General features: G+C 36.4%; 1 protein-coding gene across 1 annotated transcript in view; it reads right to left on the bottom strand.

Moving 5' to 3' along the window:
• SYNE1 (spectrin repeat containing nuclear envelope protein 1) overlaps positions 1–19,540 on the bottom strand; it is a 480,852-nt gene that overhangs the window by 339,686 nt on the left and 121,626 nt on the right. Inside the window, 4 exon segments of the mRNA XM_030316617.2 lie at positions 5,001–5,110; positions 7,615–7,811; positions 13,223–13,401; positions 14,295–14,387. Coding sequence (XP_030172477.1) covers positions 5,001–5,110; positions 7,615–7,811; positions 13,223–13,401; positions 14,295–14,387 — 579 coding nt within the window.

Consider the following 19,540-nt stretch of genomic DNA (forward strand, 5'->3'; position numbering starts at 1 on the left):
TATTACTTTGGCTATTCAGGGTCTTTGTGGTTCCACACAAATTTTAGGATTGCTTGTTCTAGCTTCGAGAAGAATGCTAGTGCAATTTTGATTGGGACTGCATTGAATGTGTAGATTGCTATGGGTAGTATTGACATTTTAACAATATTTATTCTTCCAATCCATGAGCATGGAATGTTTTTCCATTTCTTTGTATGTTCTTCAATTTCCTTCATAAGCTTTCTATAGTTTTCAGCATACAGATCTTTTACATCTTTGGTTAGGTTTATTCCTAGGTATTTTATGATTCTTGGTGCAATTGTGAATGGAATAGAATAGAGACTCCAGAACTGGACCCACAAATGTATGGCCAACTAATCTTTGACAAAGCAGGAAAGAATATCCAATGGATAAAAGACAGTCTCTTTAACAAATGGTGCTGGGAGAACTGGAAAGCAACTTGCAGAAGAATGAAACTAGACCACTTTCTCACACCATTCACAAAAATAAATTCAAAATGGATGAAAGACCTGAATGTGAGACAGGAACCCATCAAAACCCTAGAAGAGAAAGCAGGAGAAAACCTCTCTGACCTCAGCCACAGCAATTTCTTACTCAACACATTTCCAAAGGCAAGGGAATTAAGAGCAAAAATGAACTATTAAGACCTCATCAAGATAAAAATCTTATACACTGCAAAGGAAACAATCAACAAAACTAAAAGGCAACCGACGGAATGGGAAAAGATATTTCCAAATGACATATCAGATAAAGGGCTAGTATCCAAAATCTATAAAGAACTCACCAAACTCCACACCTGAAAAACAAATAATCCAGTGAAGATATAGGCAGAAGACGTGAATAGACACTTTTCCAAAGAAGACATCCAGATGGCCAACAGGCACATGAAAAGATGCTCAACGTCACTCCTCATCAGGGAAACACAAATCAAAACCACACTGATACACCACCTCATGTCGGTCAGAGTGGCCAAAATGAACAAATCAGGAGACTATAGATGCTGGAGAGGATGTGGAAAAATGGGAACCCTCTTGCACTGTTGGTGGGAATGCAAAGTGGTGCAGCTGCTCTGGAAACAGTGTGGAGGTTCCTCAAAAAATTAAAAATAGATCTACCCTATGACCCAGCAATAGCACTGCTAGGAATTTACCCAAAGGATACAGGACTTCTGATGCATAGGGGCACTTGTACCCTAATGTTTATAGCAGCACTTTCAACAACAGCCAAATTATGGAAAGAGCCCAAATGTCCATCAACTGATGAATGGATAAAGAAGATGTGGTTTATATATACAATGGAATACTACTTGGCAATGAGAAAGAATGAAATCTGACCATTTGTAGCAAAGTGGATGGAACTGGAAAGTGTTATGCTAAGTGAAATAAGTCAGGCAGAGAAAGACAGATACCATATGTTTTCACTCCTAAGTGGACCCTGAGAAACTTAACAGAAGACCCGGGGGAGGGGAAGGGGGGAAAAAAAGTTACAGAGAGGTAAGGAGGCAAACCATAAGGGACTCTTAAATACTGAGAACAAACTGAGGGTTGATGGGGGGTGAGGGAGAGGGGAAAGTGGGTGATGGGCACTGAGGAGGGCACCTGTTGGGATGAGCACTGGTTGTTGTATGGAAACCAATTTGACAATAAATTATACATAAAAAATAAAATAAAATAAAATAGATCTATAAAGTATACACTTTAAATAAACTCATGAAAAAGATACAGCAATCAAATATACCAAAAAATGGAAGCCTGGAGACACACTGATGCCAGGCTTTTTTTTTTAATTAAACATTTTTTTAAAATTTATCTATTTTTGAGACAGACAGAGCATGAGTGGAGGAGAGCCATAAATAATTCAAAGTGGAGACACAGAATCTGAAGCAGGCTTCCGGCTCTGAGCTGTCAGCACAGAGCCCGATGCAGGGCTTGCACCCATGAACTGTGAGATCATGACCTGAGCCGATGCCAGCTTTTTAAAAGAGACTTAAAAGAGGACTGTCTGGGTGGCTCAGTTGGTTATCATCTAACTCTTGATTTCAGCTCAGGTCGTGATCTCATGGTTCAGTTCGTGGGATCGAGCCCTGTGTTGGGCTTCCTGCTGGCAGCAGGAAGCTGGCTTGTGCCTGAATTCACTTTCTCCCTCTCTCTCTGTCTGCCCCTCCCCTGCTCATGCTCTCTCTCTCAAAATAAATAAATAAACTTTAAAAATAAAACAAAATAAAAGTGAATTAAAAGAACTATTTCCCAAGACTTGGTTAGACAAATACCAAGTATTTTGAGGTAATGGCATCAATAGCTGTAATGTGTAGAGTCTATAAAATAATTAAATATAAATAAATAAAATCAAAACTTTTGTACTAGATAGAATTAGGTGGCCATTTAGCTGCATTGAGCAAAGAGAAGCCCTACATCATGAAAAACATAAAATTCTTTTTTTCTTTTTGAAAATCTTCATTTTTAGATTTCCCATTACAAATGCCACATTAAAAAAGGAGCAAAGTTTAGGATATATTTTCCTCAAAATTAATTTTTGAAATAACCCTGAAGAATCATATGCATTCTCTTTTTAGGAAGGGATAGAGAAAACTTGAAAAGAACAATCAGAACTTATTTTCCAGACAATGAAATTAATCTCTTAATAATAAAGCCTCTTGAGTAAAGCATATTAACAGGCTTATGTCAGGAATGTGTGTCTTTCAAATCTTGAAGCGTTTTGGCATTAAATTCTTGCTCATGAGCATTAACAAAAGCACATCCTTTTGTTTCTCCAACGCTGCCAGTCACAGAGTTTACTCATCTGGAGCGATGATTAATGTCACAGAAATTAAAACAGTACAGACTCAGAAACCTGATCAGAAATAAATCCAATTGGGTAATACAAAAACTTTTGATATGAAAATCAGATGAAAAGCTGATTTTCTCACTGCTGTAGGGGGTTAAGTCTAATACGCTTTCTGATAGAGCAACAACCACACTCGATTATACTCTCAAAACCCAGAAAGCCCCAAATGACTCCAAAGCACATGCGTCAGTCCATGCTAGGATTTGTGTAGAAAGTCGGCTTTTGCCTCCCGTGGGTCTTCTTAGAAACATTTACTTTGCTAACTACAGATAAGTTACTCTAGTGGTCAACATGTGTGCCTGAATCCTGTCAAAGAACAAAACGGGTTTCCTGAAATGATAAGCTTTTAAAAACCTAACATAGTTATATCAAAAGCCAGATTAATTTCAACCAAGCAACCTAGGAAATGCCAGTTACCATTGTTCTGCTTAATTTTTTATGAAGTCACAGATCTCTATTAGTGTAACACCTTCTCCTGGTTGAACACTTTGGGTTATGAGCCCTTGGCCTTTGCCACCTTAGACTTGTCTCTATTTAGAAAACGTATTAAATGTTTTTCTGGTTTCTGTTCATGATAATCTCAAACTGCTTTGAAAACTCTTGTTGAGACCTGAGCAGTGAAATCAGACAGGTAGCTTTTTTTTTTTTTTAATTTTTTTTTTCAACGTTTATTTATTTTTTTTGGGACAGAGAGAGACAGAGCATGAACGGGGGAGGGGCAGAGAGAGAGGGAGACACAGAATCGGAAACAGGCTCCAGGCTCTGAGCCATCAGCCCAGAGCCCGATGCGGGGCTCGAACTCACGGACCACGAGATCGTGACCTGGCTGAAGTCGGATGCTTAACTGACTGCGCCACCCAGGCGCCCCAGACAGGTAGCTTTTTAACACATCTTGAAAATTCCACTTATTTCTCTCCCTGTTGTCATTTTATCTTACATTTAATTTCAAATTCAGTAGTAAATCTACCTCACTCTAATTAAAAAAATGATAATAAAAAAATGAGAAGAATGGTAATATTGATTATTAAAGTCTGGGAAAATAGGCATGCTGGTGTGCTGGCTGAAGTGTAAAATGGGACAAAGTTTCCACAGGAAAATTTGACAAAATCATTTCAAAAAGCAGTAAAAACCTACATTCCCTTTAGCTTAGAAATTCCACTTTTAAGAAAGAATCATAAAGCAATGTTTTATTACAAAATTGTTCATAAACATATTTTTTATAATGGCAAAATTCAGAAATTTTCAACAATGAAGATTAGGTAAATTATTGTACATCTAGATGATGTCCTGGAGAGAATGGCATAAGAAGAAATTTTTTTATAATGTTGACAGAAAAAGAAAATGATAAAATTGTATGTATACTATAATTCTTATTTTTGTTAAAATATTCTATGCATCTACATACATATAAAAAATGTTGGTAACTGACACCACATATTAATTTTTTTCTCTAGGACAGGGTCTCTCTAGAAGATCAAGTACAAATAATTTTCTTTTTCCTTTATTCACTTTTTTCTTTTTTATGACAATGAACATATGTCATTTGAGCAATATAAAAAATATAAATGTTATTCAAACTATTGAGAGCTTGAAAAAATCTAATCACAGTGAATAATTAGAACTTTTACAAGTTTGCCTTACTTCCATATGTTTGTTGTGACTAGTGACTTATATAATAAATCTAAAAGTCAAAATTAGATTTTCTCAGATTGAACAGAATATGGGGACTCAAGTTCTAGAAGCACAAATGACATAGATATAAAATTGCTTCATCCTCAGATTAGTAAATGAATTTCCCAACATGGCTATCTTTCCTCAATTTTAATTCATCAGTGTTACACGTCTAAGCATTTATCATTGATGCTCTCTGACATATCCAACATACCCACCAGCAAAATCTTTCCCGGTAACCTCTTCCCCAATTGCTGATATCTATTCTTTACTCAGTTGCTCTCCTTTTGAAATGCATTCCAAAATAAAATAATAAAATAAAATAAAATAAAATAAATTAAAATAAAAGAAATAAAATAAAATAAAACAAAATAAAATAAAATAAAAAATGCATCTAAATTTAATTTTTAGAAAGCAGCATGCTTAAACATCTGGGTCACTATCACTGAGTGTGCTATCAGTGCTCAAAGAAGAAAAGTACTTACATCATTCTCTTGCCCATCAGTGCCTGTGTTGTGGATGTCAGGGTAATGCTTCAGAAACTGGGCTACATAGGTCATAATAGACTTCTCATCTGGTTTATCCACATCAACATCTGGAACAACCAAAACCAAATGTGGATAGATTAATTAGCATTATTTATAGTGCTAATCTAACAATATTGAAATCTAGCTAATATGCCAAAAGAGAGTGCCCTCAGTGCAGAAGAAAAATAGAATTAATATTTCAAGATGGTGAGGGAGGGGAAACCAATTTAGTTTGGATGATACATGATGGGAATATTATGACTCAGAAACATGACACATTTTAACTAAGAAATTTTAGGAAAGTAATTCATGTTTAATTTAAATAATCTCAACATTAATTCATCAGAAATCTGAGATCCTATATGATTATTCAGATGTTCTGTGTCATTAATAAAATATAAATAATATGTAAATTTCAGAACAGGGGCAAGTGGGGAGTAAAAAGCACTTACAGGTAAATGATGTGACTATAGAGCCTGTATACTGTATCTGGCCAAATATAGATAAGCTCTGTCTTGCCCCCACAAGTTTTATTTTAGAAAAGAGGGAGATGCCTTATGTTCAGTTCCTTGGATAGCCTCTCCCTTATGCTTGATTCTCTCCAAATTACTATACTTTGAATAGTCAAGTACTCTGAGGGAAACACAGAGCCTGAAAAGATATTTTTAAGTGTAATAAAACCAGTAAAAATCAAGCAAAGGTATTTATACAAATTTAATCAGTAGCTTAGACTGGGGGTAAGACTGTATACATAAAAGTGTTGAATGTTTTCAATCATCTTTTAACTATCTCTTTTAAAGGCAATGAGAAGGTGATTACATTTGGAGATTACAAATACCCACAAAGCAAAAAATATAACCAAACAAAAGCCATGAAAACCAAAATATAAACTGCCCTAAAATTTTGTAATGTTTCTTGTGATGGGAGATAGAATTTCTAGGGACTATCAGTGCCAGTTTAAAAAGTGCTGCAACTCCAAAGGCTTCAAAGGAAACAGTGATAATGTATTCTGGAATGTGCTGGAGGACTCCAAGGTGATTGCAGAAACAACAAGATCACTGATGTGGAAGACACATGTGAAAAACGAGAAGAACTTTCATGAGATGTAAAAGTGAAAAAAAAAATTTACCACATGATTTAATACAATAAGTGCATTTAAGTATACATGAGACGAAATCATAAAATAATTGTTATAATAGAGTTTGGTCTATTTCATCTGTATTCCTAAAAGTTTATACATTCAAGTGGGCTAAATGACTTTTTTTAAATGTCTTTTCAAAAATTAATTAATTTTTATACTTTTAATTTTTTCAATTAAAAAAGTTTAAGCTCAATAACTTTTTGAGGGGGTAGTTTGCATTAGGAAAACAAAAGATCACCTATCTGGGCTAGCCCTGCATCTGGGCAACTTCAGTTTCTATCATCAAAGAAAAAACATTAAGCTTCTCTGGTCGAGTGGGTATGAAAAAAACCATTTATACCTTCCTCCTGGCCTACTCTGGGAAAAATTGAGGGCTCAATGTATGTGGCTTTCTCCTTGAGCTGAACAGTATATTGGATACTACTGGTTTGTGTGTGTGTGTGTGTGTGTGTGTGTGGTGCAGAAACAAGGTGGAAAGCTGTTGGCTATCCTAGTGAATGTGGGGGGCCCCCTGAGGGTTCCCAAAGTGGCAAGGGATCTCCATGTTGCTTTCATCTCACGGGAAGTCAAACAGGGCTTTGTAGGTATCTGTAACCTTGCAGGCACAAGTGTCCCACTTAGACCCTGTTTTAGAGGTAGTCATGCTTACTCTGAAATCTCATCTTTAAAAATAACTTGCTTTCATTGTATTGACTTTTCTGCATCATTAACAGAAATATTCATAACTGCCAACCGAAATAAGAAATTGTCTGCAGCATTTGGAAAATTCACTTTTACCCCGTTTATTTCAATATGACAAACAATATATACAGTTTACTACAGTTTATTAAAGTCATCAAAATTGTCTCTTGAAGGCTTGAAGGAGTTTAATCAATTCCCATAATGTCTTAAAATTCACAGCCTTACCAAAAAGGTGCCAGATAATTCTAATGAAAAATAGCAGTTGACCATTGGTGTGGTGTTCCCCATTGATACCAGAACACTAGATGATTATCAACATTTCCAAGTTTCTAAGGCTGACATTTTAAAGATATGATATTAGGTCATTAATCTCTTATGTCTTCCAGATTCTTTGTTAAATAAGTAGAGTAATTCTTTTATCCTGGATTCTCTTCTTCCCCCTAAAGTCCACACACTTCTAAAGCTTTCATTCTACCCTTTACCATATTGAGTAGGTGCACGTCACCTGGCTGACACCAGCAATGTCAAAGTGCTGTTTGGAGCAGCAGAGCTGTTATTTTGCTCCCATATATCATGGCAAATATTTTCCCAAAAGAAAATTAGTGCAGGAAGGTACTATTTCTTACTGCTTTTCTAAAAATTTCTGGCCTCTACTAAGGTCTCAGAAATCATCTGGAATTTCTGCCGTTAAGAAACAGAAACCTACCGAGTTGATGTGTGTGCACAAGAACAAGGAATTATTCAACTTGCCTTCAGGATCCAGTAGTCTTGGAATTCCTAGTTCTGATTCAGCAATAGTGAAAGCCTCCTCCAGGTTTTCCCGGTTAGATCTGCCTTTCACTTTCTCCAAGTCCACTAGTTCTGGTCGAATGGCATGGATGACCGAATGAAAGGCAACTCCACTTCTCCAACTCCGCCCGAAGTCCTTTACGTCTATTCCCGTCTGCCTTAATATGATAAAAAATAAAATAAAATAAAATAAAATAAAATAAAATAATGTCACATTCTGAATCTGAATAGGTAATATGCACTTTCCTCAAGGACTAATGCAAAATCTAATCCTCAACAATGACTGATGTGCAGTTAGCTATATCAGCCGCTTGAAAAAAATGAGGCAAAACAAAATTGTTAGAGGGTAACAAGATGGCAAGAGTTTTCTATATTAGATTTTTCAGTAATTGTGATATCCAATTTAAAGCACATTTTTTAAAGGAAACTAATTCAGAGAAAACATGTCTGGTAAAATAAAAAAGAAAAAATTATGAAACACCAAAATTGATAGTAATTTATCATTGTATATTTTTGAAGTATCTAGCACAATTCTTTTTTTTTTTTTACTAATTTTTTAAGTGTTTATTTATTTTTGAGAGAGAGACAGTGTGAGCCAGGGAGGAGCAGAGAGAGAGAGGCGGAGACACAGAATCCAAAACAGGCTCCAGGCTCTGAGCTGTCAGCACAGAGCCCAATGTGGGGCTCAAACTCACGAACCATGATATCATGACCTGAGCCAAAGTCGGATGCTTAACCAACTGAGCCACCCAGGCACCCCATATCTAGCACAATTCTAATGACAGTGATACATATCAATGTGTTGTGCATGCACAGGTATTAACATACCAAGATAATATGGCTGAATTGTATGCAATTCATTAGAATGAACAAATACAAATGGATGTGATCCTATCTGTAAATCAATCACACAGGAGCCTATACTCCACATGAGTCCAGACAAGTTTCCATTTACACATTGTCAAATTATTTGAACAAATTGTTTGTTTGTTTGTTCGGTTGGTTGTGTCTTGGGGGAGAGAGAGAGAGCAGGGAGGGGCAGAGAGAGAGGGAGACAGAGGATCCAAAACTAGCTCTGGGCTGTCAACACAGAGCCAGATGTGGGGCTTGATCTCACAAACCATGAGATCAAGACCTGAATTGAAGTCAGTCGCTTAACCTACTGAGCCACCCAGGCATTCCTGATCAAATTGTTTTGTAAACTCTGTTTTTGGAATTGTCTTGAGAACAATGTCCTGTAGCAAATCTTTGTTCTTTTGTGGTGGATATGATTAATTTGAAGCCAATTGTGATAATTAAGAATCATTCCAGTTGGTAGTAATATTTTGTTGTTGAAAATAAAAGCGATAAATCACAATGAATTTTGTTTTTCTATCTGTAACTTGTCAACTATATACAAAGGCAGCTCCAAAAAGGAAGCTGCAAAGATGTCTTTAAGCAACATCTCTTGGTTAAGTCTAGAGCCTTTAAAGGTGACCAATTAATTAGGTGACATTCAATGGATAAATATCCTGGCAGTCTCTTTTTAAAACATTAGTCTCATTACAGCTGTTTCTAAATGAAGCAGAGGTAACATCTTTTTTTTTTTTTTTTTTTACTATAGTCTCAAAATTTCCATGAGCTGTCAGATATATTTGGCTGGTAACACTGACTAATATACCAAGTTGATAAATGCCCTTAATTTTTTTTTAACGTTTATTTATTATTGAGAGACGGAGAGAGACAGAGCATGAGTATGGGAGGGGCAGAGAGAGGTGGAGACACAGAATCTGAAGCAGGCTCCAGGCTCAGAGCTCTCAGCACAGAGCCCAACGCGGGGCTCGAACTCACAAACCATGAGACCATGACCTGAGCTGAAGTTGGATGCCCAACCGACTGAGCCACCCAGGCGCCCCGATAAATGCCCTTAAGTTTTATCTCCGCAAACTAAAAAGTCATTTTAAACCCTGTATTACCAATGTACATTCAGCTTGCATAAAATACACTTTCATAAAAATAAATACTTTATGTACGATTGATACATGATTAATACAACAAGGTAATAAATGCTCTTAAATTTTATCTCTGCCAACTTAAGTTTCACTTGAAATCCTGTTTTACCAATGTACATTCCGTCTGCGTACAACATGCTAAAAATAGCATCACTGGATCTCATCACTGACTTCATAAATGTATATTTTCAAAACAATTTTGTAAGATTTCAGTAGTTATAAAGTAACCTTGCATCTTCTCTTAGTTCTTTCAGAGTTTCCATCTCTGGTAGTATGCATATAATATTTTCAGCCAATGTCTGGCACACGGGCAGATCCCCACCCAAGTGGGACAGCGTGTTCTTGTTAGCTCTTTTTTTGTACATTTGCCTCCGGCTTCATCTTATTTTTCCATCTACATTTTCTTTTTTCACATTTTCTCATTTAAAGATGTTTTTGGGGGCACCTGGGTGGCTCAGTCAGTTAAGCATCCAACTTCAGCTCAGGTCATGATCTCACGGTTTGTGAGTTCGAGACCCATGAGTTCAAGTCTCTGTGACAGTTCAGATCCTGGAGGCTGCTTCAGATTCTGTGTGTCCCTCTCTCTCTGCCCCTCCCTTGCTCATGCTCTGTCTCTCTCTATCTCTCAGGAATAAATAAATAGTTTTAAAAAATTAAAGAATAATAACAAAAAGATGTTTTTGTTTTCACAGCCACCTCAAATTATTTCTTAACAAAACAAGGTGGTGTAAGTAATAATTAGCTAACAAATATTCATCATGTATTAGATATTTTCTGATTTTCTTCAACCTGTTTATTGTTTTAGGTATTTTCAAAAAGAAATGTATAAAATATTTCCCTAAATATTACTACATTGGAATAATTTTAGAAGTTTCCGTACATTTTATTTTTCTATAATGTGTTGAACACATACACCTTTCCCCCCCCACACACACCTATAATGTGTTGTATTACATCAAAACAGTAGGTGATATTTCTAAAAAGTTTTAAGTTTGCATCCAAACCTTTCATTTAAGAATCTCAAATACAAAATCTAGGAAAACTTAGGTATGCCACTTTCAGAAGTGATACAAACTTAGACTTGGACACATCACTTAAAGAAATGATGAAGTATATCCAGTTTATAGGCATTTCTGACTTCTAATATGTAATTTACCTCAAGTCATTTTCAATGGATCTGGATGTACCTATCTTCATTTGTTTCATTATCTCACTAAGTTTTGTCTTAAAATACCATTGTTCTTCCTAGACCCCTCAAAATAAGGTATGCAAATATCAGATATGCTATAGTTTAATGCTTTCATGTCTGAGAGAGTATACAGGATAGTACATTGGTTAAAAAAAAAAAAGAGAGAGCGCGCGAGAGAGAAGGATGGATTATGTTGCCTTACTAAAAGGCTTTTTTTATTTGTTTCTCACATAGTTTAAAATTTTGTATGAAAACAATGAATACAGTTTTGACAATGTCTGGTGTTTACTGGATGTTTTGCCCTTTCTTATCATCTACACTCTTCTAAGACTGATAAACATTCAGACCACAGAGTCTCACAGATTATCATTTTAAAAACATGTCATATACTGAAAGGGGTATAGATTCTAAAGTCTTTTACCCATATCTGGTAAAAAAAAAATACTTGAAAAATACATACCAGGATAGTGTAAAAAAAATAGCTTTTAGAAAAATTATCAACAATTTGGTAGGCATAATGGAATCATGGGTTCAGCACAAAATTTTTGTTAGACAAGTCATCTCCTCAAATCTCTACACTTAATGCAGCTGTAAAATAAATGGATCTCACTGATACGTTGATGGGTGGGAAACCCTGGGATCCATAAATCTGAACATTTATACAGATAAGGAAAATACCACTTCCACTGATGTTACAAATATACAAGTTGCAGGAATGACTTTTAGTTATTATTAGATCCCCGCACATCTCTGGAAGCTAAAACACCATATGTAGAACAAAACCAATGCAGAAAAACTCCAACAGCATTCAATTTCAGTTTACTTCAAACAACTATAATATTAAGAGAAACCAATTTATTTTTGATTAGTTTAATGTTGTGGGAAGCAATGGGCAAGAGAATATCACATTGACATTATTACAAAGTTTTATTGCAATAGCATCATGACAAGTGTCCTAGCATGTGGTCACTTGTCTCTTCCTACCCAGCACATGTCTTCTCTCTGCCCAATTAGCTGCAGAAGAGATCAGTAATTGCCACTGTAAATGAAATGCAAACAATATACCAGCACTGTGGGCAGGTTTTTAAAATTCCATTTCTACTACAGATTCTAAAAAGCCACAAAGCTTTGCTTTCAAAAAAATTTTTGAGTACAAGTTGAATCATAAAAATATATCCCAAATTAGACAACCACCAACACACTTTAAAAGTGAAACCAAACTGTGTAAAATAGTAACACTAATTACATCTTCTCTATATTTAATTTTTATTTTTGCTCTTCAACCGCTTTAAAAATAGAACTCCCTATGCTTAGTGCTTCAATATTTTATAATGATAAGTGCTTGTTTAAAACTATTTTTCAGAAGTAGGGAATAAGATTCAGATTAGAATTAGGCACACAAAAAACAAAACAGAAAGAGAGTTAATTTGACATGTCATTTAGGAAAATCATACAAAAGCAGAACCTCTTTGTGAAGAAATCTTATCACTGACCACATCAGGCCACAAAACTTTGGTCTGCTCAATTGAAAATGCTATTGAAATTGCTATGAAGAGATACTCCTTGAAAGTACTAATATTCTGTGCAGCATTATCACATGAATGTACACATATAAATTTATTATGCCCAGAAGCAAATCCACAGTCTATAAGCTGAAGTTGACAAAGGAATCTATATTCCACATAAAAGAGGAGACCCACGGAAAAAAAATTTAAAGATAAAATTGCTAGAAAGTTTTGGGAAACAACAACGAATACAATTACTTCAGAATGTGGACCTGAGTTCACATTATTATCAAATAGAACCTAACAGTCTTATGAAGAAATGATCACATTTAAACCTCTACTGTATTTGCGTAAAGATTATTTAATAAAAGCAGGACGTCCTGGGGCAACTGGGTGGCTCAGTCGATTAAGCATCTGAGTCTTGGTTTCGGACAGGTCATGCATGATCTCATGGTTTGAGCCCCATATCGGGCTCTGGGCTGACAGCACAGGGTCTACTTGGGACTCTTTCTCTCTGCCCTCTCCACTCGTTCTCATGCTCCCTCTCTCAAAAGTAATAGACATAAAAAAAAAAAAAAAGTCAGTCCAAACAATGACCTAAATAGATTAGCCCTCACATTATCAAAGTGTAGTTGTTAAAAAACAATTAATTGGGCTCAATCACATGAATAATGAAGGAATTCGTTTGATGACAGTACTTTCCTAGAGTATTAGTGATGGTTTCTGTTGATATTTTAATTCAAGGAAAGAATGCAACAACCGGAAGTAAACCCTTCACTCAAATGTCTCTTCAAATTCTGCAATATTGGAAAGTGCACTCAGCAATAAACCGGTAACTTAAATTATTCAAGGGTTTCCAATTTAAACAAGCTTGTGGCACTTACTTGGCTACTGTGTACTGAACCCATTTTAATAAAGCCTTCTTAGCATTTCCTTGGATCTTGGTGGCCACCTTCCGCTTACTCGGGGGGCTGGCGGTCTCCGCGCTGACCATGCTGTCCACAGAGGATGTGCTGCCAGGCAGGGACTGCAGCTGTGGCAGGTTGCTGGTCAGCTCCTCAATCTGTTTGTGAATTAACAGTGGCCAAAAATATAAGAACTGTCTTGTTATTTCCTTGGACGTTTTACTTTTCCAACTGAAAGTGACTTAAACTCACACTCTTGACATCATTGACAACGCAAGCTCTTCAGGGCATGATTGACGTGGTACTCTTCCTGGTACTTCCCACTGCATCTAAGACTACTCTATACACAGTCACGACTGCTAGTTACATACATGAATGCATGACTAAAACAAAATCTAATGGTAATCCAAACTCAGAGATGTATACCGCCCATTGAACCATAATGTAAACAATAAACTTTGAAGGATAATGATGAGTCAATACAGGTTCGTTAATTGTAACAAATATCACTCCGTGGAGGATGTTGGTTACGGGAGAAGCTACTCATGTGTGGAACACAAGGTATATGGTGAGAAATCTCTGTAGTTTTTGCTCACTTTGGCTGTGAACCTAAAACTGCTCTAAAAAATCAAGTCTACTTGTTTTAAAACGAACCCAATGGCTAGAAAACTTATTCTAGATGGAATGGGGAGTTAATTTCACCCCTTACTGTCTAATAGGAGCATAAAACTGGTCCTTTCCAGAGAGCAGAAATGTTCCTAAGCTCTTTAATACACCAATATTTCATCTCCATTGTGCCCTGCTCACTTTTCAGACTAAGTACCTATGCCACAGTGTTTTGGAGGAGTTCCATATATGACATATATGACACCTTTGCAGGGAAGAGGAAATTCTTCTGCTAACAACAACAAAAGGTACATGTGAAGGTCACATTTCTTCTAACATAAGGATCAATCTCCAAGGTAGGGAAAAGGAGAGTATTATTAAAATTTCCACCACTACCTCCATCCATGACATTATATCAACCACAAAGGGAGCTATAGTTCAATACCTGGAAATACAGAATAATGGTCCACATCAATCCGAGAACTATTGATGGCCGGCCATCTGCTATATCGGTGGAGTTAATGTTGACTAGTTTAATCTGTTCAAAAAGAAAAACTCTACTTGTAACATACCAGAAGATTATAGACCACCTAATTATGCAATAATTAGCACTTTATTAGACATCAGTACAATTTGGTCATGCCTATGTAATGGTACACAGGAGTAAGTAGGGTGAGCCATCAAAACAGACAAGCACATGGTTTCAGTGGAAATCTCAGGAGCATTCATTAGGTGCACACAAGAAAAACGACTCTGGAGTGAATTTCGAAAATTTCTTTAAAGTTGAAAACATATGACATCATGCAAGGAATTACCAACAAAATACCAGACAGGAAAAAAAAAAAGGTGGGGGTTATTTTTTACATCCAGAAGTTGACTGGAACGTAAAAGAAACTGTGATCAGTAGTTTAAAAAAAAATGCACTTACTTTGAAATTTGTTACCAAATAGCATGAAATTTATGTTCTCTTTCACCTATAAAAGCCAGGAGTTAAAAGTTCTAAAATTTGTACTAACCGGTGATCCTCTGTACATGGACTGACATGAAAAAAAAAAGGAAGAAGATGATATACATACATACAGAATTTTTCAAAATCAGAGTTATTTGCTCAAAGGGAATAAAAATGTAGATAGCAAATTTAGAGCATGATTGGGAATATATTTTAAAGATACAGGAAAGCCAAGAAATAATAAAGTAGAAGAGGCTGTCAGGGTTCAGTTCCTTACTTTTCGGCACTGGTACCCGTAAAGCGTTCAGGATAGATGTTAACCTGTTTACAGTTGTCCACAATTATTTATTTCAATACTTTCCCAACTATTAAAAATGTTATTTCCTAAATCTCAGCAAAATGAACTGTATGGTAAAGTCTGTCTCCGCCAATCTCGGTAGAACACAATTAACAACTGCTCATTGTCCTTTCCAGAATCTCTAAACAAATTAGAAAAAAAAACAATAAAGTACTTCGTAGATTTCTAGCTCAATAATTCTTAGACCAGATTTAATAATAAAGTTCAGAAGTTTGCAAATGGTTTACTTTAAAAAAATTATCAGATGCAAAAATACTTTAATTAGTTTAAATGTACTAGTTATGTATCAGAGGACTAGCACGATGCTAGCACGAAAACCACTGTAAATCACTTGAAATATACCTAAGGGATTTTGTCTCGGGGGTAAAATTCATTCGTCAGGTTTGAAGACAGAAAAAAAAAATTGAGAACGTGCATAAATTGCAAACTTATGTGCCTACTTCTTTTAAACCTAGCACAGCATAGGACATATAATACATGTTTGTGGAAAATAAAGAACATCACATTTTTAAATTTTGTGACAGAACCCTATTGCAATGCCCATAATCATTTTGATTACTCTTGTCTACAGCTACTCTAGAATTTTCTCCACCTCCATTTTAGTATCCACGGGGCACAGATATATAATACATACTAATAACCATAAGGTTAATGTATTCCATAAAGGGCAGATTATTTCTCTTTCTTTATATACCACTCTTTTTAAAAATGGTAAGTTGAATTTCTTACCTCAATCCAGCTCCAATTGTACCATGAACTTAACATATTGTACTTACGATAGAACCTAAAGATAACTTGCTCAACTTCTAAAGAAAAAAAGGTTTTCTTGTACCATGAACTTAACATATTGTACTTACGATAGAACCTAAAGATAACTCACTCAACTTCTAAAGAAAAAAAGGTTTTCAGGGGCGCCTGGGTGGCTCAGTGCATTAAGCGGCCAACCTCAGCTCACAGGTCATGATCTCATGGTTCATGGGTCAAGCCCCACATCGGGCTCTGTGCTGACAGCTCAGTGCCTGGAGCCTGCTTTAGATTCTGTGCCTCCTTCTATCTCTACCCATCTCCCCCACTTGTGCTCTGTCTCTCTTTGTCTCTCAAAAATAAATAAATGTTAAAAAACAATAAAAGAAAAACGTTTTCAATAATTATTTTCTCTCTTAAAAACTGTATGTTCCAGGGGCGCCTGGGTGGCGCAGTCGGTTAAGCGTCCGACTTCAGCCAGGTCACGATCTCGCGGTCCGTGAGTTCGAGCCCCGCGTCGGGCTCTGGGCTGATGGCTCGGAGCCTGGAGCCTGTTTCCGATTCTGTGTCTCCCTCTCTCTCTGCCCCTCCCCCGTTCATGCTCTGTCTCTCTCTGTCCCAAAAATAAATAAACGTTGAAAAAAAAAATTTAAAAAAAAAAAAAAAACAAAAAAAACTGTATGTTCCATAATGGGCTTGTGGAGCACAGGTTTTTTGTTCATGTTTGTTTGATTGTTTGTTTGTTTTCCTTCGCTTCCCTTCCCTTGCAAAATCCTACTAAACTTAACCTATTAAATTCTTAATAGCACAGGAGAGTGGGATGGACAATAGAGAGATACCTGAAGAGACTAAAGAATTCCTAGAAACCAGAAAGAGAATGAAATCACAATGATGGACCTCACCTTCAACCTGTTGGCCCAGAGGCTGCGAGAATGCTGCCCAAGAATCTGCTTTAACAAAACTTCTAGGTTTTGTTGATTCTGATGTACGTCAGTGTTTGAGAATCCCATACTAGACAATGGCACTTGGCCCATGTAATCTCAAGAAGTTTGGTTTTGCAAGCCAGAGGCCCATGTGGACTGAATTTGTGTTCCCCCCAAATTCACATGTTGAGGCCCTAAACCCCAATGTGACTGCATTTAGAGACAGGGCCTTAAGGAGGTAATTAAGGTTAAATGAAGCAGTAAGAGTGGGCCCTAATCCAATAGGGCTGGTGTCCTTATGAGAAGAGCAGAAGACACTAGAGCTCTTTCCACACCCACAGAGAGAAAAACGCCATGTGAGGACACAGTGAGTAAGTGTCTATCTGTCAGAAGAAAGAAATGAAGAGACCAACTCTGCTGGTACCTTGATCTTAAGCCTCTAGCCCCCAAAACTGTGAAAAAATAAATTTCTGTTACTTAAGCCATCCACTCTCTGGTAGTGCAATGGTAGCCATAGCATACTGAGACAAGGCCCACGGATGTTTCCAAAAAATATTCAAATTATTCAGGAATAAATTTCAAAAAAAAATTCAGTTGAAACTCCAGATTACTAGTGTTTCTTGATATACTGGAAAACCTAACAAATAGATGCATTGACATTTTATGCTAGTTGCCTTCTACAGTGCGGTGGGGGGTGAGCCATTCTAATCAGTGATGCAGGTAGCCAACTACCCGAATCACTTAATAAATAACAAATAAATAATTAAACTTCAGTAAAAACCCAGATCACTGACTTTTCTTGTTCAGTTGGAAAATCTGGGATCACTGTGCTTGATTTCACTGACGCAACTACAGTTCAAACTGAATGTTGGCTTCCGTCTTGCAGACAGGGCACAGCGCTGCTGGGTTCTCCTGTTTCCATAGGCAACCTCTAACTCGCTTCATCTTTTACATCACCTATCCAACTTCATAGGAATTGGAATTCATGTTGCTTGTCTGCACTCAGGGAAGTTTTGGGAAAGATGGTCCGTGGTTGGCTCCTTGTGGTACTGTTCAGAAGGACCCACCTGACGCCTCATTGGAGAAAGAATCTGGGGGAAATGGTGTTGGATCTATTCATTAGAGTCACAGTTACCTGGTCCCTATCAGGTACTAATGTAGGCTTTTTTCAAATGCCCTGTAAACAAATGGAAAATAAACACAATGGTAGAGTTTTCTCCAGGAAAACTTGAGGAGTGCCCTCATTATTCCTTAAATCAAGAAGGACTAGACTAATATTCTATTATTTAAAGAAAAGAAAAACCTAAACAGAGGGCAAGGTAAGTCCAAAGGTCAAAGACAAATGCCTGAAAATACATTTGAAATGTAAGTTCTTAAATTATAAAAATAAATAAATAAATAAATAAATAAATAAATAGTAAGAAAGTGGGCATCAAAGAGCCTTAAAAAAACTCATTCTCCTCACAGGCAATTTTTTATTACTTAGGGTTGTTCTGTGAAAATGGTCTTGTGTAAAACAAGTGATCTGCAAAAAGAAGACTCGTTGTTCCTCTTTGCAAACAATGCCTTTATAGTCCTTAAATTTTCTCCAAGGCATTAATAAGGGAAATCTTGTTTTTATAGTCATAAAGAATACCTCAGAATAAAGCATGACACTATTGTTATATAGGTAAAATGGGAGACTGAATAACATGGAAAACTATAAATATCTTGTTCAACATGGCTTTTTCAGCTTTCTATAAAAAAGTCATAGACAAAGCCGAAGGAAGAGAAACACTCCATTAATAGTGATATCAGAGTGATCTAGAAACAATGAGTAATATTCTGTAAGAAGCTAATATTGTTAGGGCGCCTGGGTGGATCAGTCACTTAAGCATGACCAGTTACTCAGGTCATGATCTTGCGGTTCATGGGTTCGACCCCCATATCGGGCTCTGTGCTGACAGCTCAGAGCCTGGAGCCTGCTTCAGATTCTGTGTCTCCCTCTCTTTCTCTGTCCCTCCCCTACTTGCGCATTGTCTCTCTCTCTCTCTCAAAAATAAATAAACATTAAACAAAAAAGAAGCTAATATTGTTTTTCTCTACCATCTTAACGTCCAGAATCTCTCTTCGGCATGGGAGTTTGCACAACTGACTAGACTTTATCCTGTTTCATCTCACTACCACCTGACCAAAACACAAATTATTCATTGAATAGAATCAAGTACTTTTGTATTTTTCAGAATATTTCTCTCATACAGAAAGTATTCAAATATGCATTTGTGCAGTAAATAAATTAATTTAGTGCATAGAGACTTAGAAGGAAATAGTTGAATCATTCTATCTTCCAGGAGTATCTGGATATCTACTTATACACCTGTTTTTGGTATTTCCAAACACAGACACCTGAATTCCCACAGGTTAGGAAAAGGCTAAATCTAAAGGGTTCTTGCAACCCATTTGGAAGAAAATATGGCAATACCTAACAAAGCTACATATACACTTACTTTTTGACCCAGCAATCACACTTGAAAATACACTTCCGAAAATAGGAAAGTACTATGCATAGTCATTAATTGCATTGTTTTGGTTGCAAAATACTAGAAACAACCTAAATTCCCATTCATAAGAGAGTAGTTGAATAAACTCTGGCACCTCCAGCTATTGGAATATGATGCAGCTGTGAACATGAGTGAGGAAAATCTCCATGAACTGATTTGAATGATTTCCAGGATATA

The sequence above is a fragment of the Lynx canadensis genome, chromosome B2 (genome assembly GCF_007474595.2).
Source record: "Lynx canadensis isolate LIC74 chromosome B2, mLynCan4.pri.v2, whole genome shotgun sequence".
Taxonomy (NCBI): Eukaryota; Metazoa; Chordata; class Mammalia; order Carnivora; family Felidae; genus Lynx; species Lynx canadensis.